Genomic DNA, 24,507 nt, shown 5'->3' with positions numbered 1-24,507 from the left:
GGCCGGCGGCCTCGGCGGGGCTGCGTCGCGGGCAGAGCGGGAGGCGGCCGAGCGGCGGCGGAGGAGCCGGTGAGGCGGGCTGCGGGCGGGCGGCGGCGGCTGCGGGGCGGAGAGGACGGGTCTCCGGGCCCAGAGGAGCGGGAGTCCTCCTGGCCGGGTTGCTCCGGTTCCCTGCCGGCCGACCCTCAGCGCCGCCGGGCCGAAGGGCGGGCAGCTCCCGGTCCAGCGCAGCCAGCTCGAGGCAGGCGGACGCGGCGGTCTGCTCGTGTCTCCCCCGCCTGAGATTGCGCCCCTCCCCGGGAATGGCTGCGGCTCCCCCGAGGCGCCCCCGAGCGCCCCCCTCCTCCGGCAGGGCGCCCGGCCCCTCCCTTGAGAATCGCCCCCAGACCCTCCGGGCTGCCCCCGCCCCCCCCAGCCCAAGGACGGGTCTCCGAAGGGGGCGCGAAGCTCCAGCCTCGCCCCAACCCCCCAGAAGGGAGGAGCAGCTCCGATGCTGCTGCCCAGGCCGGCCTCGCCCCGCGCCGGACCCCACTTCAGCTGCCCGAGACCCCCGGCCCCTTCTGCCTGCAAAGGTTTCTCCCCCCGCCCTCCCCCCCGCCCTTCCTCGTGAGTCGTGTCATGTTCCCCCATTTTCCCCATTCAAATCCCCTCCTCGGGATTCTCCTGAATCTCCATGGGCCCCTAAGGCGTTTGCTGCCCCCCCCCGCTTCCCCCCCCCCGACAGAATTGCTCAGTGTCACATTCCCCCCCCCCAACCTTTGGCCTTCCTCTCTCAGCCCCTGCTTGAATCCTCCTTTAGGGGGGAGCATCTCCCCTCTTCTCTCGTAGGGGACCCTCCCGCGAGGACAAAGGGGGCCCAAGAGGAGGGGGCTGGAGGGGGGCTTCTTCCAGCCCCCTCGGCCTGCCAAGCAAGAGTTTCTCTCCCCCCACCCCCACCCCCATCTCTCCTGGAGCGCTGTGGAGCTTTAGTGAAACAGACCCTCTCTTGGGAGGGGAGGGGGTGCTCCCATTTGCTCCCAAAGTGGCCAGGCACTTTGCCTGCCCTGCCTGGTTTTTCACAGAAAGGGACTCCCAGGGGACATCCAGCCATTCCCCCCCCCCGGCTCTCTGGTGTCCCCTGCCTTGGCATCCCTCTTCTCACCCTTCTCTCTGGGGCCAGCAGCCCTTCCGGGCCCCCTTTGAACCCCCTTCCTAAGCTGCTCTCAAAATGGCATCACCTGTGTGATGTTATCCTCACACAAACACCACAATTAGGGCCTTGTGTCCTGGTCTCTGCTGGATGGGCCATGGGGTTGGCATGGCTGCCTCACCACCTTATGCCCCCCACCGCTCCCCCCTGTTTTCCCCCAAGCAGAACCCAAAGGCTCCTGCCCGGCTCCCCTCTCGCCTCCCCTGGAACCGAGCGAGGGAAACGGGTGCGGTTTCTTCTTCAGGCAGGATCAGGTCTCGGAGCACGGGGATCCTCCCGTCGTGTCTTTGGGAAACGGGGCCCATCCGGACTCATAGCTGAGTTGGCTTTCACAGTGGGGAAGGGGCTGGCCGTTTTCAGGGTTGCTCCCCCCCCAAGGTTTCCTCAAGGATCCCGTCCAGGAGGGCTTTCGCCGTCCTCTGGGAAATGCGAGGGGGTCGGTGTGCGTTTAAGGCCAAAGTCCGCCTCGTTTTGTGCTCATCCCAGACTACAATTCAGTTGGTGTCTGCGATGGGCCCTTTCCCTGTTTTGTCAGTCTCTCTCCTAAGCCCCCTGTGCCCAGGAGGGGGGAGGGGCTGTGGGTGCCCGGGGGGGGGCTTTCTCTGCGCTCTCTGGACAGAACTTCTTGATCTCAGGCAGGGGGGATCCCAAGTGGTCTCGGGTGCTGTGGGGGCTCTCCGGAAGCAGCCCCCCGCCCCTCTGCTCTCCTTCCCCGGCATCTGAGCTAGATGTCCAGGGACGGGACCCTCACATTCCCCAGCCTCTCTCTGACCAGAGCAGGGAGGAGCAAAGCTCTCCCCTCCCTGGGAACAAAAGGTTCGGTTGTGACTGCATGGAGGAGGGGGAGGAGGGGGATGGTCTGTGTGTGTGTGTGTGTGTGTGTGTGTGTGTGTGCATTTCGGCTCCCTCTTTCTCCTGGCTGAGCACTTTGCTTTTGTGGCTCTCCTTCTCCCCTTCCACTTAGTTCGCTGAAGCCCCCTCCTCTCCAGCACGGGGGACCCACCAGCCATCCCTCATCCGATTGCTCTTCAGCTTGCTGGTGTCCTCCCCCTCCCCCCCGCCCGAGAGGGGTAGAGGGCACTGGGCCCCTGCCAGCTTCCACAGCAGGGGAGGCTCCTCCTAAGGGTCCGTCCGTCCGGTGGGCAACTCAGCAAAGGCCTTTGTGGCAGCCTTGAGGTTGCCCATCCCCACACTGCCTCCTGGGCCTCCTGGGGGCTTCTGGCAGCCGAAGGGGCCACTGGAGTCAGTTGGAGGGAGAGGAAGAGCAGCTCTGAGCCAAGGACCACCGTCCGGGTTCCAGGAGATCTTTCTCTGTGTTCCTAGTGGGGGGGGACCAAGTGGGGCTTCTCCTTCGCTCTTGGCCTCCTGGGGGTCCCTTCCTTGCTGGGACAGGAACATCTCCAGAGCTTCTGAATATTGCAGCCGGCTGGCAGGGAACCCCCCCCCCCGAGATGCACCTGGAGCTTAGGGGCAGTGCCCGGAGGACAGTCTCAGGAGTTTGAGCCCAGGGGCCCTCCAGGCTGGGGACTCAGCCAGGTCCCTCCTGGGTTATTAAACCCACCCAAGAGCAGCCCATGGCCGGCCCCATGCGGTGGCCTTGGCTGCCTCGCCAGTTCCGGGTGGCCCTCGCGGCCTAGAGGGGCTTTGCGCAGGGCGGGGGCTTCATCCTGTTCACCAGCTGCAGGACTCCTGGAGGATCCCTCCACGTGGACCGGGGCAGCGCACTCTGTGGGCAGCAGCCTTCAAGAGCCCTTCAGCTGGTCCAGAACGGGGCACCCCAGGCCGTAGGAGGTGGCACCGCTGCTCCCCAGCTGCACTGCTCTGCACCTCCGGTTGGCCTTTGGGTGCTGCCTGCCCCCCTCCGAGACCCCTCCTGGGGCGGTCCTGGTTCCCTGCCTGCCCCCGAGAGGCCTCGTGCCCAGGCAGAGCCTTCATTGGCCTCTCCTGCCTTGAAGGTGGAGAGCTGGTCGGGGTCTCTAAACGCCACACAAATAGAGGAGAGGGAAAGATGGGAGAGGGGCCTGAAGACGAAAGGCAGCAAAGGGACACAGGCGCACAGCCGGGGCCTGCAGAAGAGGCGCCCCCAGCAGAGTCACAGGGCGCCCGAGGACCCACCTTGGCGCGTGGCCTTCCGTGGCTTGGCCCGAGCGGGATCTTCTGGAGGCTCCGTGGCTGTTTCTGTTAATTTGCCCCAGTGGCTCAAGGAAGGCCTCCTTGGTCCCCAGGCCACTCTCTTGCACCCCCCCCCCTCCTCAGTGGGACAGGGCCACCGCAGCCGGCCGGCCTCTCAGGCCCCATTCTGGTCTGCAGCCCAGCTGTGTTGAGGGGGGCGGTGTCCCACTGCCCGAATGGCCGAGTGGAGCCATGCCAGGGATCGGTGGTTTGTGTCTTGAGATTCGCCTGATGCCTTTCCGGGCCCTTCCTGCTCTTTATTTCTTGAGGTGGGTTGATAGGCAAAGAATCCTGCCAGCTCTTGGCTGGATCTCTTGCAGGCTCTCATCTCTTGGGGGAGATCAGGCCCCTCTGAGGATCTCGGAAGGAACTGGCCTTTGGCCTCACGGGCTTCCCTGGAGCCGCTCGGAGGGGGGGGGGGTCTCTAAAGAATGCAGGATGGCTTCCAAATAGCGGTTAGTTTTTTCCCAAGCCCCTCGTCTTCTTGGGGTATTTTTGAATCACACGCCTGTCCCCCATCTGTCCAGGGAGTCTAACTGGCAAAAAAAAAAAGCTGCTTTCTGCAAAGAAACCGGGGAGGGGGGGGGTGTCGTCTCCTTCCCCTTCTTCTGATCTTCCTTTGTTCTTGGCCTCCTGCCAGAGCCGTGAAGCCTTCTACCGAACAGACCCACGTGGGGAAGCGCTGGGGGTCTGTGCGGGGGGTGCTGGCTGCCACTGTGGGGAAGCAAGATTAGCCGAGATCCACAGCTGGTTCTCTTGCAGAGAATTGGCAGAGAATTGGCTTACTTTGGGCCTCTAATCTCATCCGATTAGTTGATCTTGTTGAAGGGAGGCTGCCTGCGTCTGCGGCTGACCAACCGGCTCCTCCCCCTTTCGGAAGGCAGCTTATTCGGCCCTCGGGCTCACCCCCCCCCACCGAAGCCCCCCCCAGTTGCAATGGGGCTCTGGACTCCCTGACTGGTTCCCTTTGGGAAATGGCACTCGGGACCCCTTGTCTTTGGGGGCTTCTGGGAAGTTGGGCCATTCAATGTGAAGGCTCCGTTTTCTTCTGTCCCCATGTGGCTTTTATTTCTTTCAGTCCTCGTATTCTGCCCAGAGTGGTTGGCCAGGGGGGCCCCTAGAGACCCTCCACCCCTTCCTTGCAAAAGGATTCTCTTTAGAAGGAACCGGCCTGAAGGACAACCGCTCCCCCCCCCCCGGGCCTTCTCTCCATCCTCCTGCTTCTCCTTTGGGGTGGCCCCAGGGAGCCTCGGTGGTTGCTGGGGGACCCTCCCCTGAACCCCACCTTCCCTCTGGATTCCGCTTCAGGGAAGCTCTGGGGCTGCCTGGCCTCTGCCCCACCCCCTTCCCCCTCGGCAGCTTGGGACGTGGGCCACAGGGTCCACGCAGAGGGAGCCACCGTCCGGCATCTGGGGTGGCCCCTCTCTGCCCTGGCACAAGACCCCGATGGGTGGGAGTTGCAGCCCCAAGCCTGGGAGGCGGCTCCTCTATAAAAGCCCCTCGGCTGCAGGGGGAGCCCAGCCACGGAGGCTGTCCTGGCATCCGGTGCAAACGGTACAGACCCCTCCCCCCCCCTCCGTCCCCACCTTCACCCGTGTTGCTGACTGCTCAGGCCAGGTAGGTGTATTGATTCTTGGGAGACCCCTCCCCAATTGACTCCTGCCTTTGGTCCCTTTAGGAAGGCAGCCCCTGCAGTGCCCCTGGAGTCTGAGGGAAGGCGTTCCTCGACAGGTAAGGCTCTGCCAGCCTCCCCCTTGCATGCACCCCCTGGCTCACCCTCCGGATGGCCCAACAAGGGGGCTGGCCAGAAGGGGGGGGGGCAAAGAGAGTCGGGGAGACCGGTGAGCTGATGGCTCCGACTGGAGGGGAGCAGAAGCAGCCTGGAGGAGGCCGTGGGCCCAGGGGTCCGTGGAGCCAGTCCCAGTCCTGGTCTCAGCAGCTGCCTGTTGCCTGAGGAACGGGGATGGGTGGGGAGGGGAAGGAGGGGAGGGCATAACTTCAATTACAAGCCCCCTGGCTCAAGGAGAACCTGCCAAGGACCCCTTCTCCCCCCAAAGGACAAGGCTGCTCTCTGAGGAGCACTGGGGGGCGGGGGGGCTCTCGCAGGCTGTGAGAATAACTTTGGGGGACGTGTAGTCTGAGTCCAGGAGAGAGAAGAGGGGGTGGTGGAGCAGCGTCTCCGAGGGACCCTCCCTAAATCTCTGGGGGAAAGGTGGGGGGGCACTTTCCGGCACTTGCCGGATTCTGTTGTTGTAGCCTCAAAATAAAGGCAACGTTGCCGCTCAGGGGCCCGGTTTCCTCTCTGGGACTACCTTGCAGGGCTGGCAGGCTGGTCTTGGCCTCTGGCCTCATGGCAAACAAGCCAGGCTCCTCCTAAAACCTGGACAGGCTTCCTGCCCTGCAGTCCGGGGGGGTGGGGCTGGGCCCCCTGGGGATGCGGAGCCTGAGCAGCCGATGTCGCTGAGCCTTTTGTCATCCGGAGGGCAGACCGTTTCCACGGGTTTGAGCCCCGAGGGCCCCTGATTATTTCCTTTGTTGCTCCGTATCCGGTTTTCCAGGAGGCTCCTGAGAGGCAGCCGGGGCAGATGGAGGAAACCCCTCCCGGGAATAGGGAGGAGGAGGAGGAGGAGGAGGAGCCCTCCTCATTGGGGTTTCTCTCCACCAGCCGTGCTTTGCCTTCTTGGCCGGCCACTAGGGGCTCCTAAAGGAAGGGTTGGGGGGGGGGTTCATTTAGGGAGGTGGTGGTGGGCATTGCCTCCCTCCAGGGCCTCCCCCTGGTCTCCTGCCTTCCGGGAGCCATGGAGGCCAGGGCTTCAGGGCCTGCGAGGCGGTGGGCCTAAGAGCCTCCTTGGCTTTCTCCGTGCTTCCCCTCCTCTTTTGGGCCTGTGACTCTGAGGCAGGCGGGATGTCCGGTCGCTGGAGGGACTGCTGGCCTTCCCACGGGGCGAAGGTGTTGAGCGACCTCCTGGGTGGGAGTGGGCTCCTGTGCCACTCTCGGGCCCCAGGTGGGCTTTTCCTTCCTCCTCATTTGATTTGAGCCACAGCCTGTTCTGCCTTTGAGGAGTGTGCAAACGCACACACAGACACACCCTCCCCCCATAGAGGCTGCCCTTGTTTCTTCTCTCATAAAAGCCCCCCTCCCCCGCTTAAAAGGAGCCAGTTCCCCCTTCAGACTGGTCCCATCAGGGCAGGGAAGGGGGTCGCACTCCTTGCAGGGAGGGGGGGCTCTCAGCAGGAGAGGGAGCTAATTTGCAAGGGGGGGGCACTGCAAGAGAGATGTGCATGCCTGTAAGGCATGTGCCACCAGGGGGCACTGCAGGCCCATGCCTCTCCAGCCAAGTGGCTGTTCCTGCCCTCCAGGGGTTTTGGCTGGCTGGCATGGACCGTATGTGCCTCTGAGCCCCCAGACCCTTCGCCCCCCCCCACAGAAAGACCTAAGAGCGTCTCCTCCTCCGAGGGCTGGCAAAAGGGAGACCCCTTCCAGTCCTCCTCCCCCCCCCTCCTTCCCCAACGGCTCCTCTGGGGCTCAGCTCTCTGCGGGGAATCCTCCCTTGAAGGGAAGAGCAGCAGCCGAACCTTGAGAAGAAAAGGGAGAATTGGCCGTTTGGGGCAAAGCCAAATTCACTTCCGGAGAGGCTGGGAGGAGAAGCTGCCCCGGAGGGGAATCCCTGTGCCTGCAAAGCTGTGGAAGGAGGAGCCCCTGCAGAAGCCCCCTTCCCTCTTAGGGCTTGGAGGGGGCTGAAGGGCCCCTCCCCTCCTGATCAGCCCCCCAACACTCTGTAGGCACGAGGGGGTCTCGGAGGCTCTGGGACGGCTCTGGAAACATCCCGGGGCCTCGGAGGCTCTGCTTCCTGGGGGTGTGTGTGTGGCAGGGGGTAGTGCTGGTGGTTAAGAGGCTCCCACAAGCAGTGGGGTGGGGGGATCCCCTATTGCCTTTTGGTGAGCCAACCTCATCGCAAGGGGTGGGGGGGGGCAGACATATCCCACTTTGGAAAATGGGTTGTTATGGAAAGCTTTGTGGAAAATCCCACCTGGCGGACTCCGTTGGGGACTCCGTTGGCCTGGCAGGGTGGTTCGTGACAGGAGGGCTCCCTGTGTGCGTCTGTGTGTCATCAAAGCAGGAGCCCTGGGCTCTGGGGAGGCTCCTTGCAGAAGGACGGGATGTGTGTGTGTGTGTGTGTGTGTTCAGCAGGGGGTCTTTCCTGCAGGCTCCCTCTGGGGAGGGAGCCCCCTGCAAGAGCTGGGCCAGCAGAGCCCATCAGACTGGTGGACCTCCTGACTGGCCAGGGGCCCCTGGCTTCCTCCAGCCCACCCCGCTGACCCTTGGGCTTCGGCAGCCCCTGGGCAGGGCTCAGCAGGCTCCCACTGGGAGGGCTGCCCCCCTGCCCCCCTTCTGCCTTGCAACCTTGTGCCCTCTAGGGCCGGCTTCCTCCTCTGGGAATGGCGGAGCTGCCTCGCACAATGGACAGTGGTGCGTGGGCTGCTTCTTTCTGCCAGCCTCCTGCCCCCCTCGCCCCACGTGCCCCTGGGCAGCTCTCAGGGCACGGAGGTAGCCTCAGCATGGAGACCCTGTGGACGGTGAATGGGCAGCGCCGAAGCTCGTGGGGCGTGGGGGCCGTTGCCGAAGGCAAATGGGTGGGGGCGTGTCAGCCAAGGAGAAGAGTCACGCTCGTGGGGCAGGGAGGCTGTGGGGGCCGTGGGGGCCGTTGCCAAGGGCCACCCACCTTTTCCCCTCCTTCCCTTCCTTCTACAGGGCTTTCCCACCAAATATGGAGGGGAAACAAGGGGGGCAGATTTCCTTGGTGCCCGGCTGGTGTTCCCCCCCCCCAGTCACGGCTGGTCTGGGCAATTTGGTTGGCTTGGGGGGTCCTGCAGCTGGGTTGCACCTGGGGTGGGGAGCATGGGGGGCTGACTGTCCTGGACAGGCTTTCTTGCCTGGTCTGTAGCTTAATTTCTCTGCTATGCCTCTTCAGCCAGGTGGCTGCCCCCCCCGCCCCCCCCATTTCCCTCCTCCCAGCCCAGAGCTGGGAATTTCCGTGGAAAAGCCCATGGGGGGATCCCAGCCTGGCCAGAGATGCCCTGCAGGGCCACTTCCGGCTGGGGGCCTCGGTCGGACAGCTCGGCTTGCAAACACCCCGAGGGAATTGGGGGGGGGGACAAGGGGGGGCAGGCATGGAGGGGAGTCCTGCCTCCTGAAGGGTGTGTGGGTGAAGCAGGGGGGCTGCCGAGGGGGAGGGTACATCTGACCAGGAGATGGTTTCAGTCGGCCAGGAGATACCCTCCAGAATGGGGGGAATGGAACCTCCATCTTTAGAGGCAGTCTATCCTGGGCAGAGGATGTGAATCCCCTTTCCCTGAGCCACAGCACAGGCCCATTCCAGGAGAAGCATGTCCCCACGAGCCATGATGCCCCCAGCGGGCCCTCGTGTCCTGGGAGGGAAGCCCCTGGCCAGCGGGAGGGCCCAGCGATCCTTTCCTGGCCAACCAGAGGGAGAGGGGGAGGCGCTGCCGTGTCCTTGGCAGAGGCTGTGGGCAAAGGCTGCTTGGACTCGGCCCTGTGACGCCCCTTCTGGGCTTGACCCACGGCAGGCTAGGCAGGCCGGACCGCTGCCCCTTCCAGGAGCTGCTGACCGGTTGGAGAGTTAAGGCCAGCGAAAGGCCGAGTCCCTCATGGCAGCCCTGGCCGAGTCCTTCCAAAGGAGCTGGGCAGTGGATGCCCTTGGGCAGCGCCAGGTCCTGCTGCTCGTGGCCAGAGAGGCTCTCGGCACAGCTGCCGTAGGAGGGGGGGCAATTGCACCCGCGGGGCCCCTGGAAAAAGCAGCTCCCGGATGTTTGCGTGCAGCAGCAGCAACCGAGCCCTCTGATTGACCCTCAGGAGGTGCCTGTTGGCCGGCCTCGGTGTAGCCAGACGGAGGGTTCCCAGGCGTGAAAGGCCGCTCGGTCGCAGGGCAATTCTCTCTCTGCTCTGCCAGAAGGCCCAGGCGGTGGGCGCTCGGCAGCCGGGGGGGGGGGGGGAGCTTTTGCATCTGACTGGCCAGTTTGTTGGTCTTGCTGGGGGCTTTTCCTCCCCACCCCGGGCGGCTGCTCCCTTTCCCCTCTGCCAGGGAAGGCCCCTCGTGCCCCTCTGCGGACGGGGCTGGGGGAGGTCCGGGGCCACAGCAGCAGGAAAACTGGCTCCTCATTGTGTCCGGAGGACGGGTGGGGCCTGAGGGGTCCAAGGGACGGAGGGCCTGAGGGGATTGGGGGGGTGTCTCGGGGAGCTGTCTGCCCCTGGAGACCTCTTAGAGTTGCTGAGCCCAGAGGGAGACCGTGGGCAACAGAGGGGAGGGTCCAGTGGTGGGTTGCCAATCTTTGTACTACTGGTTCGGGCATGCTCCTGCACGCACTCACGGGCACTCGCAAGGCCTCTGCACATGGGCAGATGAGGCGGGCAGGCGGGCGGAGGCTCCCACTGCCGCTAATACAGGTTCTCCCGGCCAAACCAGGAGCAACCCATCTCTGGCAGGATCTGAAGGAGAACCCCTCCACCTGGCGCCTGGCAGAGTGGCCCTGCAGAATGGGGCCAGGCACAAGGGGCAACTTTCCTGGTGGCACCTCCAGAGCAGAGAAAGGCTCTGAGCTGTGCCAGGGGGCTGCTTGGGCTATCAAATCATAGTGGGCTCCTCCTGCTCTCCCCCCCCACCATGAAGAGCGCCAGCCCTCCACTTACCATCGCCAGTACAGCCCCTCCCCAAGCAGCCATGAAAGGGTGAGCCGGCTACTGCTTGGCGCTTGGCAGAGGGCATCACCCCCCCCCCCCGGCTTGGCTCAGAGGTGCCCCTGGCTGTCCTCGGCCGCCGGCTGCAGCTTTCCTTGCATAAGGGGATGGGGAGGGGGGTCCCAACGCCCCCCCCAGAAGGTTGGCTCTGGAAGCGGTTTCTGCCGGCCTCGGTTGGGAGGGGGCTGCGTCCCTTGCGGCCTCATTGGCCCCCTTTGGAGCCTTTCCAGCAAGCAGAGGATTCCCTGGGGGGAGGCGGAAGGGGATCCCCACCCCCAACTCTGATCAAGGATGCATCTCCGGAGCAAGAGGGAGGGAGAGGAAACGGGGCACAGCAGCCCTGCTTGCCCTCTGGCTCTTGCGCTTCGGCTGTCCAGTCGGCCACTGAGCTCCGTTGAGGGAGACCTCGCTCCACAGGCCCCCCTCCTCCCCTTTGGCTGTGGGGGGGGGAAGCTCCGTAGCAAGGAACCCCTTCTTCCAAGGCCCAGCGGCTCCTGAAGCTGGAGGGGCCCATGGCCGCCTCCCCCACCTCCCGAGGCAGGACCCTCCTTGGGCCCTCGGGGAATCCCTCCTTACTCAGAACCCCCCTCGCCCAGAGAATCTCTCCCCCCCCCCCCCGGACACGGAGAGGCCTCCCTGGGCCCCCCCCCCCCCCGCCTCCTTGGCCTGAAATGGGTACGGAGGCTGAGAGCTGGGAGGGAGGGAGAGGGACCCTCCCCTGCTTGTGGGTGGGACTTGTGGGGCAGTCATGGGGCCCTTTGCTGAGCCCACTTTGATCCTGGTCTCTGTTGGGCATAAAGCTGTGTGTGTGTAGGGGGGTGACTAGGGGTGTCTGGGCTGGCCTCTAAAGGCCCCCTTTTTCTCGGAGGATGCCCCCCAAGGCCCCCTGGTTGGAGGGCTGCCGGGGCCTGTCTGCACACAGACCACTTCCTGGGCAGGCGGTGGCCCTGGGCAGAGGGAGGGGGTGGGGGCCCCTTTCCTTCAGCCAGCTCTGCAGGAGAGGGCCCCCCGCCCCAGGATTCTCACATGAAGCCCCCACCCCTGGGCATCCCGTTCATCCAAGGGTGGCTGGGAGCTTGTGACATAAGCCTCCTTCCCATCAGGCACCCAGGAAAGCCTCCCCTTTTCTTTGAACTGTCGGGGGGGGGTGTCTGGGGGGGGAGAAGTTTCCATGAACACAGTGAGATTTTGAGGAAGCTGGAACAAGTGACTCAGGTGGGCGGAGAGGCTCTGCGTAGGGAAGGAGGAGGAGGAGGAGCCGCTGGGACCGAAGGGGGGGGGGGGAAGAGCCTCAGAAGCTGCAGGTACCCCGGAGGGACCCGGACGGGCAAGTGGCCCCAGGCCCTCTCGCCCAAGTCCATCCGGTCACTTCTGGGTTCTGGAAACCAGCAATCGCCCAATTCCCCCAGTTCTGAAAAGAGAGCAGGGCTCCAAGGGAGACGTTCGTGCTTGAACACCCCCCGCCCCCACGGCATGGATGCAGGCGTGTCAGCAGGGGCAGATGCGCCATCTGTGGGTCCAGAGGAAGGAAAGCGGGGGGAGTGGCCCCCTCCTTCCTCTGCTGCCACGAAGGAGGAGTTTCCGGGCACAAGGGGGCAGCAGCCCCTTATGTCCACTGGGCGGCCTGGGGTCAGTCCCTGACCCCAGTCTAGACTGCCTGGCAGAGGTGGTTCCCCCTGCTGCTCTGGGGGGCTGTGCTGGGGTGGGGTGGGGGCTGTGCAGGTTCCTCCCCAAACAGATCCTGGGGAGGGGGCTGGTGTGGAGGGCCTGGCACCTCAAATACGCCTCCCTGCCTGGGTACTGGAATCGCCTCCCCTGGGGTGTTTTCCCTGTTTGCCAGCCCAGAGGGCGGCTCCGTTCCCCCCTGGCAGCCGGCGAGGGCCGGGCGGCTTAAGCAGCCTAGCAGAGGCCCCGAGGTGTCCCCTCGTCCTCAGCCCTGGCTTGGTCCCGGCTGCCCTGCAATGGCGGCAGAGGCCAGGGGGTGAAGCCAGCCATTTGCCCAGGCGAGGCCCCTAGAGAGGGCCAGCCCCACTTCGGCTGCCCCTCTGGGAATGGGGCTCTTTCCGGGATGGGATGTCACCCCTGTTTGCCTAGCAGCTCAGCCAGGCAGAGTGAGGAGGCTGTTCTTCTCCTGGAGGCTCCCCCCCACCATGCCTCAGAGGGAGGGGATGGACAGGGGGCGGGGGGGAGGGAGGGGCTGCCATGCCTGGCTTTGAGGCTCCAGAGCTGGCCATCGGAGGCAACCCCTCCTCTTCTCCCCTGACCTGCACAGCCTGGAGGGAATCCACAGTCCTTGGACACCCCCCAGAAGGCTTTGAACTCCGGAAACAGCTCAGAAATCCCCTCTGGCCTCCCTCTGGTGCCCCCTCCCCTCTCGGCCCAGGCCTCCTGCCTCAAAGCAGGTGGGGAGGGGGGCATGTTGTGCCTGCCAGTTGCCATGGCTCTGTGGGTGTGAGCCTCATTGGGGACCCAAAATGCCCTCTGATTCAGCCTGGTGGTTGGAGGGCTGCAGCCGAGCCTTGGCTTCGTGCCTGGGGGGCTTGGGGAGGGGGGGCTGTCTGTGGCTTATGCAGCCTTGTGGTTCTGGGGCTGGCCAAAGCCCCCCCCCCCCCCCCAGCCTGGTCTGCTTCCTGCATCTGCTGTGCCCGAGGTTGGTTGAGTTCAGGAGCAGCTTCTCTGGGCCAGCAGCTATTTCAGGCCTTCCTTTCCTCCGATGGCCTCCCTGACCGCCATCCTGGGTGGCTGCCCTGCCTCTTGGACGGCCGACAGTGGCCGTCTGGAGACCTTGGAGCCTGGCCTGTTGCTGAGGCCCAGGCGGACCCGTCTGCTGCTGCTGCTGCTGCTGCTGGGGAGACCAAGGGCCGGAGACAGCCAGGGCCGATCCCCGGGGCCTCCTGGGCAGAGTCTGGGCCCTGCCAGGTGATGGGAAGGGGTAGCGCCAGGCCGAGGCTTCTGCCCCCAGAGGTCCCCCTCCTCTCAGGGCCAGGAATTTGGAGTGGAAGCCCAGAGACGCCGCTTAGGCAGGCAGGGACTGGGGTGTAGGAAGATGGGAGGGGGGGGAGATCCCCAAGTGTTGTTCTTCCAGAGAGGCTACTGGGGGGGGGGGAGGACGTCTGAAGCACCTGGGCCTCTCCTGGGCTTTCCCGGTCAGGGGGCAGAGCAGGGAAGGCAGCCCTTTGCCCCCCCCCCCCCCTAGCTGTCTGAGCCAGCTGCCGGGCACCCCCAGGATGCCAACTCCTTCTGGCAAAGGGAGGCGTCTGGTGGCTTTGGGGAAGGGGAGGCCAAGGGGCAGGGAGCCCCCCTTGGCCCTGGCTGTGTTGGATCCTTTGCCCAGAAAAGCTGCATTCGAACACGGGACTCTCTGCCACAGGACTGATCAGCCGGAGTCTCTCCTTAGCCCGGGAGGGTTTGGGGAAGCTGGTGTTACGCTCAGGTGCTCAGGTGTCGCTCAGTGAAAAATAAAAGATGGAATCCAGATTTGTCTTAAGAAGCCAAACGTCCTCGTTCGGCTGGCAGGGCCGGGCGAGGGGATCGGGGCTGAGGGGGTCAGCCTGGGCGCCCTGGAAAGGTGCCACCTTTCGGTCCGCGTGAGGCTGCTTGCACGGGGCTGCCCAGGCGCCTGGGAGAAGCTCCCCAGGGAAGGCAGAGGCACGTGCCCGGGTGGCACGCCGTGTGCCCTACTTCCACCACAAAGCCGGCAGCTCAGCCTCACACCGGGCTTCCTCTGCATGGGGAGGGGGCGGATGAGACCGCCGGCTGTGGCCATTTTTCGGCTGCACGGGGAGGACGCCGGGAGAGGCAGGGAACTGGCAGGCTGGGACTCCCTCCGTGTGGCTCTGGGGGTGAAAAGGCCAGGGGGAAATGGCATGGGGAAAGGCAGAGAGCCTGCCCTGCGGCACCCAGGGGGCGCGGGAACCGAAATGGGGCATGGAAGCAGAGAAGCACCCGGGGGGGGGGGGGAAGGAAGATCACTGGGCCTCCCTGGAGAGGGGCTGTTCAAGCGGGGAACGGCCCTCCTTTAGAGGCACCGCCTGTGGGCCGCCTGGCAGAGATGGAAGCTCTTGAAGGTGGCCCAAAGTCCCAAGCATTGGCACGCGGCAGGCGGGCTCTGGAGTTTAGCTCGGCTGCTGGTCATTTCCAGCCCTGGAATCCGTGCAGCTCTCTGCACGCGGTCAGGAGCCAAAGCGGCTGTCTGTGGCCGGCTTCCCTGAAGTCTCCTCCATCCATCTGCTCCTCTGGGTCGCTTGGAGAGCAGCAAGGTCCCCCGGCTGTGCCCATGCCCTCGGCCTCCCTCTCAGCCGATGGGGAAGCCGGGGAATGGGCTCCAGACCTCAACGGGGAGCGGGGGGGGGGGGTTGGCTGCTGTGGTGCCAAAGCAGGAAGTCCAGAGGGAAGAAGCTGCCCTGTTCGGCTTCCCCTTCCTCCGGCTGCCCCCCCTGGCCTTCTGCAGGGCACCATCAGCCGTGAGGACATCCAGGAGGCTGGCACACCTGCCTCTGCCCGCCCAGGTTCCCCCCCCCCAGAGGCTCCCAGCCGGGCCTCCCTACCTGGCGCCAGGTCCTGATGGGGCAGACAGGAGCCCTGCTACCCCAGGCGGCCATGGGTGCCCGCCTCATCTCTGGGCAGCTGCAGCCTGCAGCATTGCCAGGGCTGAAGGGAGGGGGTGCTAACAGCAGCAGCAGCTGGGTAGAGGCTGGAATTGGGGCTGGGGCTGGAGGTCAGAAGCTGCTCAAGGGGCTGCGGCCATGATTGGCACAATCTGTTGGGGAGGCGGAAGGGAGAGAAAGAAGAAACAGCAAAAGCTCCTTTCCCTTTGGAAGTCCCAAGTGGGGACTCTCCTCCCTGGAGGAGGCCTAGAAGACCTCCGAGGTCCCCTTTTGTCACTCTGTTATTCCTGGGCTCCCCCCAGAGGGAGGGGCTGCTTGGAAGCAAAGCCCCCCCCTCCCCCCATTGTCACAGGTGGGGGTCAGGCGGGAGGCTGCTGGTGCATCCCAGGCCCAGCTAAAGAGCTTGTCTCCTTCCTGGGTTGGGCCAGGAACCGAGCAGTCTGTGCTCTCCTCCTGGGAGCCCCCTCCTCAGCAAGCGATGGGCCAAGGGGGCCCTCAGGTGGTGGGGACCCTTCAGGCCAAAGCAGGTTGGTCACCCTGCCTCGTGGGCTGAGATGCAGCCCCTGGGAGACAGTTGGGCGGCTCCTCCCGTGGAAAGTGGCCTCCAAGGAAAGTCCCCTCAGCCCCCCTCTGGCAGGCAGCCCCCCCCCCCCGGTGCAACATTAGACTGCCGAGTCTTTTGGGGGGGGGGAAGCAGCCTCTCCCTGATGAAGCCCACTCCTCAGAGCTGGGAAAGCCTCTCTGGGTAGGGGGCGCCCTGGGAAAGAGTGGCTGACGAGGCACCCCCCTTTCTGCCAGCTGCTGGTGCCCAGATCAGCAGTTTTGCCCCAAGGCTGCAATTAGCCTGGAAGGAGAGCAGCCCTGCCCCCCTCCCCCCCCCTCGTGAGAAGACGCTGTGCTTATCTCGGTGGGTTTCTTTCATGTTTCCAGTCAGCATCAGCCAGTGATGCTCTTCCAACAGCCGTTAAAAAACAGATTAATTTAGATATTAAATTAGCTGGCACCACAGTAGCTGGGTTTAATCCTCAAGTTTTGACTTGATTGTTCCTTGGCAGCAAAATGCGTTGCCATTCAGCAGGAAAGGTGAACGTAGACTCTGCTGTGCCCTGGAGGCTCCCCGTCTAGGGAATCTCCCCCACCCCCACCCCGGTGGCTGACCTGGCCCTGTTGGTCTCTGGGACGCCTCCTTTGCTTTGGTGGGGAGCTCTTGCCCCGAAGGGAAGCTGCCAAGCAAGGGGGCATTGGGTATGGGGCAGGAGACCCCACTGCGTCCATTGGAAGCTGCTCTTCTGGGACATGGAGCTCAGGAGTTGGGCTGTCCTGCCTCACAGGGCTGTTGTGTGGCCTGCAGAAGGAGCCATGTCGGATGCCTCCCTCGAGTTCTCAAGAACGGGGAGTGACTGCCTGGTCCCTTCTCTCCGGCCCCCCCTGTAGGGACCGGGCTCCCCACACCCGCTTTCCCGTGGATCTGCCTTCCGGCTGCTGCGAGGCTTGAGACCAGCTGGCCCTCCGTTGCCCAAGAGGCCAGCCGTTCGCTGGGTTTGCACAGAGCCCGGAATGGGCCGCAGCAGGGCTGCCCGTCCCACCGGCCCCGGCAGCTTTTGCGAGGCCGGCTCGGCGACGAGGGCTCGGCAGGCCAGCCATAACGTCCGGGGGAGCCGTGGCGGGGGCTCCGCGCGCCTCGGAAGCGGCTGCCAGCGCTGGGGCCGTGGGAAAGGCTGCGCGGTGGGAGCAGCTGCCGGCGCTGCGTCTCTCTCCCCGTCTGCGCCGAGAGCTCGCCAGGCGCGCACGTGCCCAGGGGCCCGGTTGGAAGCCGGCCCGCTGCGTGCAGCCGCTTGAAATGCTGGCTGGCGTCGGCCGGCTTGTGAGAGAGCAGCGCCGGTGGCTGTGGCAGCGTTTCCCAGGAGGGCTCGGGAGGGAGTGCGGAGCTCCGGGGGCTGCCTCCTCTTCCCCCGCTGCTGAGCCCGTCTGGCTGCGGCTCCCCTCTCGGCCTTTGGCAAGGAGCTCCCGGGAGTGGCTCTTCCGTTTGTGGCCTCTCTTGTGCCACATCAGGCCGAAGGAGTGCCAGATCCGCCGCCAAGGCAAAGATGGAGGGGCAGCGATCGCCTGGAGGGCAACGTGAAAGCTCAGGAGGAGCTGGGCAAGCCAGAACAAGGGGCGGAGGGGATTGGGGGGGGGGATCACAAGCTGAGCCAAGGTGCTTCAAAAGATGCCAGGACCATCCTGGGCAGCATGGGGGATATCCAGGGTTATCCGTCTCCTCTAGTCTAGCGGTCACCAACTGGTGGTCTGTGGATCTCTGGGGGTCCATGAGAAAATGTTGGTGGTCCGCAGAAAAATTCTTTGCATTTTTATATTGCACTAAATCAGGGCTCCTCAAACTGCACCCCCTGGGACGGATACGTGCGATGAACACTTGTGTTGCTGCACAGTGGGTGGGCCGGGGGAGGGGGGTCCGAGGGCAGATCCCTCCTTGGAGGTGGCCAGCAAGCACGCAAGGAAAATGTGGCGCAGGAGCCCCTCGGGTGGTGCGAGTGGCAGGGAGACCCGGTGGGCTATCCTTGCTCTGCCCTGGGAAAGCTCCAGCTGTTGGCACCACTGTGTTCCCCGCCAGTTGGGGAGATCGCAGCGCAGCGCCTCCCAGGCGGAGGGGGGGTGGACAGCAGGGACAAGAAGCGGGCAGAGGTTGGTGGGCAGGCACCCACCCACACCTGCTCCAGGAGGGAAGGCAGGTGCTGTGCCATCCAGGTAGAGGAGGGTGCCACAGCAGGTGGGATGAAGCCGGGCGGAGCGTGCAGTATCAACAAGGGCCGGAAGTAGCGCCTGCAAAACCCCACAAGCAACGAGGCCGGTAGAAGGGCATTTGGCTCCCGCTCTGGAATATGGAGCCAGCCTCCATCCCCCACTGTCGCCCTTCTCAGGCCAGGCAAGGAGAGCCTGCTGGGCTCACCCACCAGGGAGCTGCACGGGACTCAGGAGCCGAGGGTTGCCAACCCCTGGCCTCTACCATCCTAGCCAGACGGCTGTCCAGTCTCTCTCTTAAAAGCCTCCAGTGATGGAGCCCCCACAGCCTCTGGAGGGAAGCTGTTCCACTGGTGGACTGTTCTCATTGTTAGGGAGTTTCTCCTGAGTTCTAGGTTGCTTCTGTCCTTCTTTGGCTCCTTCGCTTGTGTCCCGCCTCCAGGCCCCTTGGCCCCTCCTCTTTCCGGAAGCCCCTCAAATATTGGACATTGCCGCTGTCCTGTCTGCCCTGAGCCTTTTCTCTGCTGCATCGGTTCATCATTTCAGCCTCCGGTCCCTTCATCCTCCCTGCTGGCAGCCCAGGATCAGGAAAAACAGCCCAGGGGGTTGCTATCTTGCCAAATGTTACACCTTTATTGAAAAACATCCCCGAGGGCTTAAAATGCTGTTAAAACCGCCCAGCCTTCCACCTGCCTCCCCCCTCAGCCTCTGCCAGCCGCTGGGGCTCTGCTGGGGTTCCCTGTGGCCCTGCAGGCTGACCCCGTGGAGCTCAGGCGTTCTCTGGAGCCGCTGCCCCCTCGGCTTCCTTCTTGCCTTTGGCCACCGCCTTCTTCCCGGCCTTGGGGGCCCCGGCCTTGGGGGGCCCGGACTGGCTCTTGGCTTGGCTGCCCTTGGCTGCCTTGACTCGCTCGCCCACAGGGGGCTCGGCCTCCCCTTCCGCTCCTGCCTTGGGGCGAGCTTTGCCCTTGGTGACCGTCTTGGGGGGCGCCTTGGAGGGGCCCTTTGCCAGTTTGGCTTGGGGGGTCTTGGGGGCCCTGGGCTTCTTGGGAGCCTTTCCTTCAGCTGCTGCTTTCTCCTTCGGCTTCCGCTTCACGGGCTCTGCAGCCAGGACCTGCAGGGAGACGGACGCGCTCGGCCCTGGACTAGTTTGGGGGGCAGCCCCGGATCTCTTGGCTCAACGGGGCCACATGCAGGGGCCCCCAGCAGGCACCATTGGAGACGCTGCCCGGAATCAGCTGGCCAGAGGCAGAGCCCCAGAAGGAGCCACTGGAAGAGCTGGGTGGGGGCTGCAACCCTTGGACTTTGGGGGAGCCCCTCTCGCCTGCCAGAGGCCGACCCCCCTCCCCAGGACTTGGGGGGCAAGGGAAGGGCTGAGCTCCCCGCACTGCTTGGGGCTGTCTGCATAAAGCCCCCCACCTTTCCCGGAGAACCTACCGGCTCGGATTCAGTCTTGGCCTTCTTGCTGGGGGCCTTCTCCTTGCCCTTGGCATCTGCTGGGAGAGACAGGATGAGCACCTCCCCCACTGGGCAGAAGCTGCAGCCGGGCCCTCACCGGGCGAAGAACGGCCCCCCGAGTCCCTCCGCTGCCCTCTTGCCAGACCCATCAGTGCAACTTCTGGCAGTGGCGCCCCCACCCTCCGTCCCCCCCCAGTGCCATCTCCCAAGGCAGCTGGCGCATGAGGAGGGGCACCCTTACCTTTGGGCTTCTCGGCCCTTGCCTTGCCCTCAGCCGCTGCCGCCGCCTTCTTCTTCTTCTCCGGTTTTGGGGGTGGGCCTTCCCCCTGGGCAGGCTGGGCCCTCTTCGCCTTTTCCTTCTTGGGCTTTTGGGCTGCCAACTGCAAAGTCAGGGGTCAAAGGGGACAGTGCCAAGGGGGGCACTCGGGGGCCCTCCAAAGCCTCTGCAGTCACAGGCCGGACTCTGCCAGGCCCAAGCAGGAGCGGCTGGCGTCTCCCACAGGACAGAAACGCCCTCAGCCCCAGAGGCACAGGTCCAGGCAAGGGCCTGGCAAGGCTGATGTCTCCGGCTGCTCATTAGCCAAGCAGGAAGGGGTGGGTGGGTGGGTGGGAGGAGGTTCCCTCTAGGGTCGTCCCCCCCAGAAGCCAAGGGGGTGGGTAGGGGGGCATCCAGGGACGAGGGCTCCGAGAAGGGCTGGGAGCCATGTGAGGCTTGGGCAGAAAAGCCCCTTGTGCCCTCGGGTCCAGGGGGCCATCAGGCACCCCAGAGAACAGGCCCGACCCCAACGCTGCTTGTGGGCTCCGGGGCGCGACTCAGCAGCCCCAGGCCGAACAAGGGGAGGGGTCTCGCGGGAGCCTGCGGGCGGGCGGCCAGCCCTTCCGCCAACGGAGCCCCCCCCTCCCTCGCTCACCTTGAACCTGCCGGTGGCGCCCTGGGCGGAGGAGTGGAGGGGCCGCACCAGGTAGCCCTTCTCCAGCCCCTTCAGCAGCGCCTTGCGCAGGTAGTACTTGAGGCGGACGGGGTCGACGCCGGGGTAGTTGTGGCGGATGTAGCGCTTGATGGCGGCGGTGGAGGAGCCCTTCCGCTCGTTCAGCGCCCCGACGGCCTCGGTGACCATGGTCAGCGTGGGCGGGTAGCTGCCCTTGGAGAAGCGGGCTGCCCCCGAGGCCGCCAAAGCGAGCCGGCTGGAGGGAGGCGGGGAGCGGACTGCGGCGGGGCTGGACGGGGAGGGGGCGTCCCGCTCGCCGGGCGGCCTCTTACCCGCCATCTCCGGCCTCGTCCCGCTCGGCCGACGCTCTCCGCGGGAGGGGCCGCACCTGGGCCCGCTTTATGGCGGAGGGGGAGGAGGAGGAAGGAGGTAGCGGGTCCTGCCGGCCAGAAGGTGATTGGCCGGCCGGAGGGCTGCAGGTGGCGCCCCGGGATCAGCTAACAAGCGTCCGGCTTCCCTGCCCCACTGCGGGCCAGGGACTTGCAAGGAAGGCAGCGGCAGAGGGAGCCCCCTGGAGGTGGGACCCAGGCCCGGAGGGCGGCGGCGGCGGCGGCCCCTCCAACCCTGCGCCCTTGGGAGGGGTGGTGCCTTTCTCTGCCCTTCGCCCCCTCGGGCTCCCTCTCCGGGCCCTTCGCCAGAGCCTTCCCTGCCTTGCTCTCAATCCCATTTCCCGTTTGCTTTCTTCAGATAGACTGCCTCTGCCTGAGGAGGTTCCACATCTTCACCTGGTGGAGATTGTGGCCCTCATGCAGCTGCAGAAGGAGCCGAGCTGTCCGGGGCTGCACTTGCAGGCCGGCGCTCGTCTCCAAAGAGAGGAGGGGGAAATTCTGCCCTCTGCCACCCCTGGAGAGGGGCAGAATAGGGCAGGAGCCAAGCGTCCCCTTCTCTGGTGTTTCTCTCCCCGCATCCAGGTGCTGGTGGACGACCCCCCCCCCCCTCCATGGCAGACGATGTCGGCCACTAACAACATCGCCCAGGCCAGGAAGCTGGTGGAGCAGCTGCGGATTGAGGCCGGAATGGAGAGGATCAAGGTGGGCTCTGGGGAGGCAGCCCGGGGGTGGGGGAGCGGGCGAAGGGGAGGGGCAGGTGCCCTGGTAATTGGGGAGGGGGACAGAGAGAAGGCAACCTCGGGCTCAAGGTTGACTTGTGGGGGGTCCTGGTGCTCTGAGCAGCCTGGGAAGGGAGGTTCTGCAAGCAGAGGGCCTCCCCAGAGAGCACCCGTAGTGGGGGAGGGTCTCTAGGCCCTCAGCACAAGGCAGGGGGGGGACGTTGCACCCACCCACTGAAGAGGGAGAGCACCTCTTAGCGCAGAGGCCTGCCTGCCCCGGTTGTTCCTTGGCCCAAGAATGCCTCTGCGCATGCTCAGAGGCTATGAGAAGCCAGCCTACGTCTGGCCCCAGATGGTTATGGGGCAGGGAGGGAAAGAGGGAGGGTGGGTCCTTGTAATCCAGAGCCTGGTCCTCGGAAGAGTTTCAGTGCAGCTGCATTTAGCACTGCCATTATCCCCTGTTGGTCCCTGTGTATGTCTCCCCCCCCACTGGGGGGGGAGGCTGTCTGGTCTGGCCCCCCACTTCTCTGGAGGCAAGGAGGGTCTCTTGAGGAGCAGGGGGGGAAGCCGTGCAAGAGAGGAGAGTCAGCCCCCGCCTCCCCCCCATCAGAACATCAGCTCCAGAATTGGGGGGGGGGGTTTGGGGGGATGCGGGTACAGTTTGGAAATGAGGATTAGTGGGAGCCTTGAACCTGGTGGCTTCTGCCTTCCCTGGGGGGGGCAGGGCGGTATTCAGCTGACATTTGGATTCCCCCCCCCAGAGCAGGGCTCAGCCCCCCCCCCAACCCCATGCCTGAGCCCTGCAGTGCTCATTCCTGCTCTCCCCCCTCCTCCTCCATTTGGGCTAAAATTGGCTCTGGCAAGCAGGGGGGGGCTTCGGAGGGGCGGCGGAGGTCGGTTGGTGACGTGGCTGCTTCCCTCCCCAGGTGTCCAAGGCCTCCCTGGAGCTGATGAATTACTGCGAGCAGCAGGCCAGGAACGACCCCCTGCTTGTTGGCCTCCCCACCTCGGAAAACCCCTTCAAGGACAAGAAGCCCTGCACCCTCCTATAGCCAGGCGCACCCCCCACCCACCCCCGGCCCTCCTCTCCAGCCAGGCCAGGGGGGGGGAGCCGGCCTCACCCTGCCTTCTTGTCCCATGGGCAGATGGCCGAGTTCTGAGCCCAGGGCTCGGGAGGGCGCAGGCCAGGATCCTGGGGCCATTCTGGGAGGGGACCCCATGGGAAGCTGGTCTGTCCAGCACTGAGGATGCCCTTCCGGTGGAGACCTGGACCGGGTCGGGCAGGCAAAGGCCGGAGGCCCTTCCTGCAGCTGCCCGTCCCAGATAGTTGAGGAGGGAGCTTCCCAAGCAGAAACGCCTTCTCTTTCTTCTCCTTTGGGCCCCCTCCAAGATCCCCACCGCCCCCCTGATTGTCACGTAGAGCTTCCCCCTCCCCCTCCCTCCCTCCGCCCCCTTGGGCTCCCCAGGGACATTTGCAGGCCAGGCGGGGTGAGGGGTTCTTCTGTGGGTGGCCAGTGGCCTCCGTCCCGAGAAGCCAGGAGGCCACTTTGCTCAGGAAAGAGGAGGTCACCTGAGGGGCTGGGAAGCCCCCCCCATCAAGCAACCCAGCCCCTACTTGTGCCAAAGCTTGCGGGGGGGGGGCTGTGCTGTGGCTGGTTGCACCAATCCTGGCTCTTCCCCGAGAGAGGAACCGTGCCCCAAAAGCAGGACAGAGGACGAAGTTCCCTGGGGAGTCCTGGGGATGCCAGCAGGGTGGATGTGGGAATAGGAGTGCGGGAGGGGGGTGAACGGGGGGGGGGGGCTGTGCCAGCTTCTTTAGTGGAGAGTCTGCTGTCCAGAATGAGCTCCTCCCTCAAGGGCTGAGAGCTCCTCTTCTCCTGGCTGGGGAAGCTTTGGGGAGGGGGGGGGTAGAATGGGATTGGCAAGCACCCCCAGCTCCTCCCAGTGCAAAGCCAGAGAAGCTGCAGGGCTGCCAGCTGCTTGGTGCCCCTTTCTCCTTGGCCAGGAGCAGTGAGGGGGGCATCTCCAGGGACCCCCGGCCACCAGGGCTCCCTGCCCCCCCCCCGCTCTCCTGGGAGGCTCAGCCTATTTTGGGCCTTTTGTGCCAAAATTACACCCGATGCCCCCCTCCCCCAAGTGCGTGCCAAAGCAGACCCCCCCCTCCCATCACTGCAAAAGGAGGCGGAGCACCTGCTCTCCGAAGGTCTCTCTCTGGTAAAGCTGAGAACATTTAAAGTGTCGCTTACACCTAAAGTCTTTGTAAAATTATACATACAAAATTGCTACACAAGATTTTAAAAAGTACAGCACACACAAAAAGCCACACAAAAATCTAAAGACAGCAACAACAAAAAGTCTGCAACTTTATGAGGCCCTAAACCTGTTTGTTTTATACCTAAACCCAGCACTGGGCAATCTCCCCCCCCCCCAATCCCTGCCCAGGAGCCTCCTCCTCCCCCCCCCCCTTGCATTGCCTTCCCCAGTCGACCGGCTGGGTCTTCCCTGCTTTCAGCTCTGCCTCTTCCATGGCTATGTGGGGCTCCCTCCTTCGGCCCTGGGTTCAAGGGCCGCCCTCCTCTCCTCATCCCCTCTGGGAACCTAGGCCTTTTACACACAGAGGGGGGGGGGAGGGCGTTCCCCTCTCAAGCGGTTTGTTTTTTAATTCTCCAAAGTGACAAAGGGGTTGACTCAGTTTTTCAAAAGAGCCTAGGGTTCCTCTTGTTCTTGTTCTTCTTTGCCAAACTCTTCCTGTTGCCAAAAAGAGGGGGGTCTGTAGGAGGGGGGGGAGGGAGGCTGCGTCTGGTCATCTTTCCTTGCTAATTCCTGCCACTCCCTTTTGCAATCGGTTTCTGCCCCGGACTGACTTCCTTGCTCCCACTGAACATGTGCTGAGGCTCCTCTTTTAAAAAAGTGAATTGACAACTCGGAGAATAAAGCCTGACTTTTGCTGGAAATCCTGTTTTTCCTCCGCCTGGGAGGGCAGCTCCCCTGAGGCCCTGCGCCCCACAGAGGGGGTGGGGGGAGGGTCCTCCTGCCTCTGCAATGCCAAGGAGGATCAGAGCAAGGGAGGGGGAGGGGGGTTTCCATCCAGCCCCCTCAGTTCCTCTGAAGGGCCTCCAAGGGGCCATCCACGGGGAGGCACCGCGCCCCACAGCTCATCCCAGGAGACCCTGCCCACCTCTGCCAGGGCAGAATTCGGGTGAGGAGCAGTCAAGAAAAGCAGACCCTCTTTGGCCCTCAGGGAAGCCTCAAGTGGCCTCCTGCCCTAAAGGAAGGGGTCAGCGGCTTCAGGGCAAGACAAGCGGCACATGAATACCAGCCCTGGGGGTGGGGGGGGGTTTGCAATTCTTGGAACCAGCCTGTGTGTGTGTAGGTGGACCTGGGGGGGAGGGGGAGGCCCCCAGGGTGACCTTGGCCTGCACCGGGGGCCACCCTGCAAGAGTGGAGCACAGAGAGGTGGGGGTAGCATCCACCTGGTTGCCCCCTCAGCCCAGGGTGGGGGAGGGAAGGGAGGAAAGGCCTCCTATGGGGAGAGAGAGAACTCCAGG

At 64.6% G+C, this 24,507-nt stretch overlaps 2 protein-coding genes across 2 annotated transcripts; one reads left to right on the top strand and one right to left on the bottom strand.

The window, feature by feature from the left end:
* Positions 1–23,907, top strand: GNG7 (G protein subunit gamma 7). The gene is made up of 4 exons (XM_032208516.1): positions 1–69; positions 5,040–5,092; positions 20,823–20,942; positions 21,886–23,907. Exons 3-4 carry the CDS (start codon positions 20,862–20,864, stop codon positions 22,009–22,011), a joined length of 207 nt encoding a protein of 68 aa, XP_032064407.1. The 5' UTR covers positions 1–69; positions 5,040–5,092; positions 20,823–20,861; the 3' UTR covers positions 22,012–23,907.
* Positions 18,237–20,212, bottom strand: LOC116507219 (histone H1oo-like). Its single transcript, XM_032215210.1, has 4 exons — positions 19,600–20,212; positions 19,164–19,302; positions 18,902–18,960; positions 18,237–18,578 (listed from the first exon to the last, which is right to left on the bottom strand). Exons 1-4 carry the CDS (start codon positions 20,188–20,190, stop codon positions 18,237–18,239), a joined length of 1,131 nt encoding a protein of 376 aa, XP_032071101.1. The 5' UTR covers positions 20,191–20,212.
* Positions 23,908–24,507: the final 600 nt, after the last annotated feature.

The sequence above is a fragment of the Thamnophis elegans genome, chromosome 1, assembly GCF_009769535.1.
Source record: "Thamnophis elegans isolate rThaEle1 chromosome 1, rThaEle1.pri, whole genome shotgun sequence".
Lineage (NCBI taxonomy): Eukaryota > Metazoa > Chordata > Lepidosauria > Squamata > Colubridae > Thamnophis > Thamnophis elegans.
This window is presented reverse-complemented; position numbering and strand designations above follow the sequence as displayed.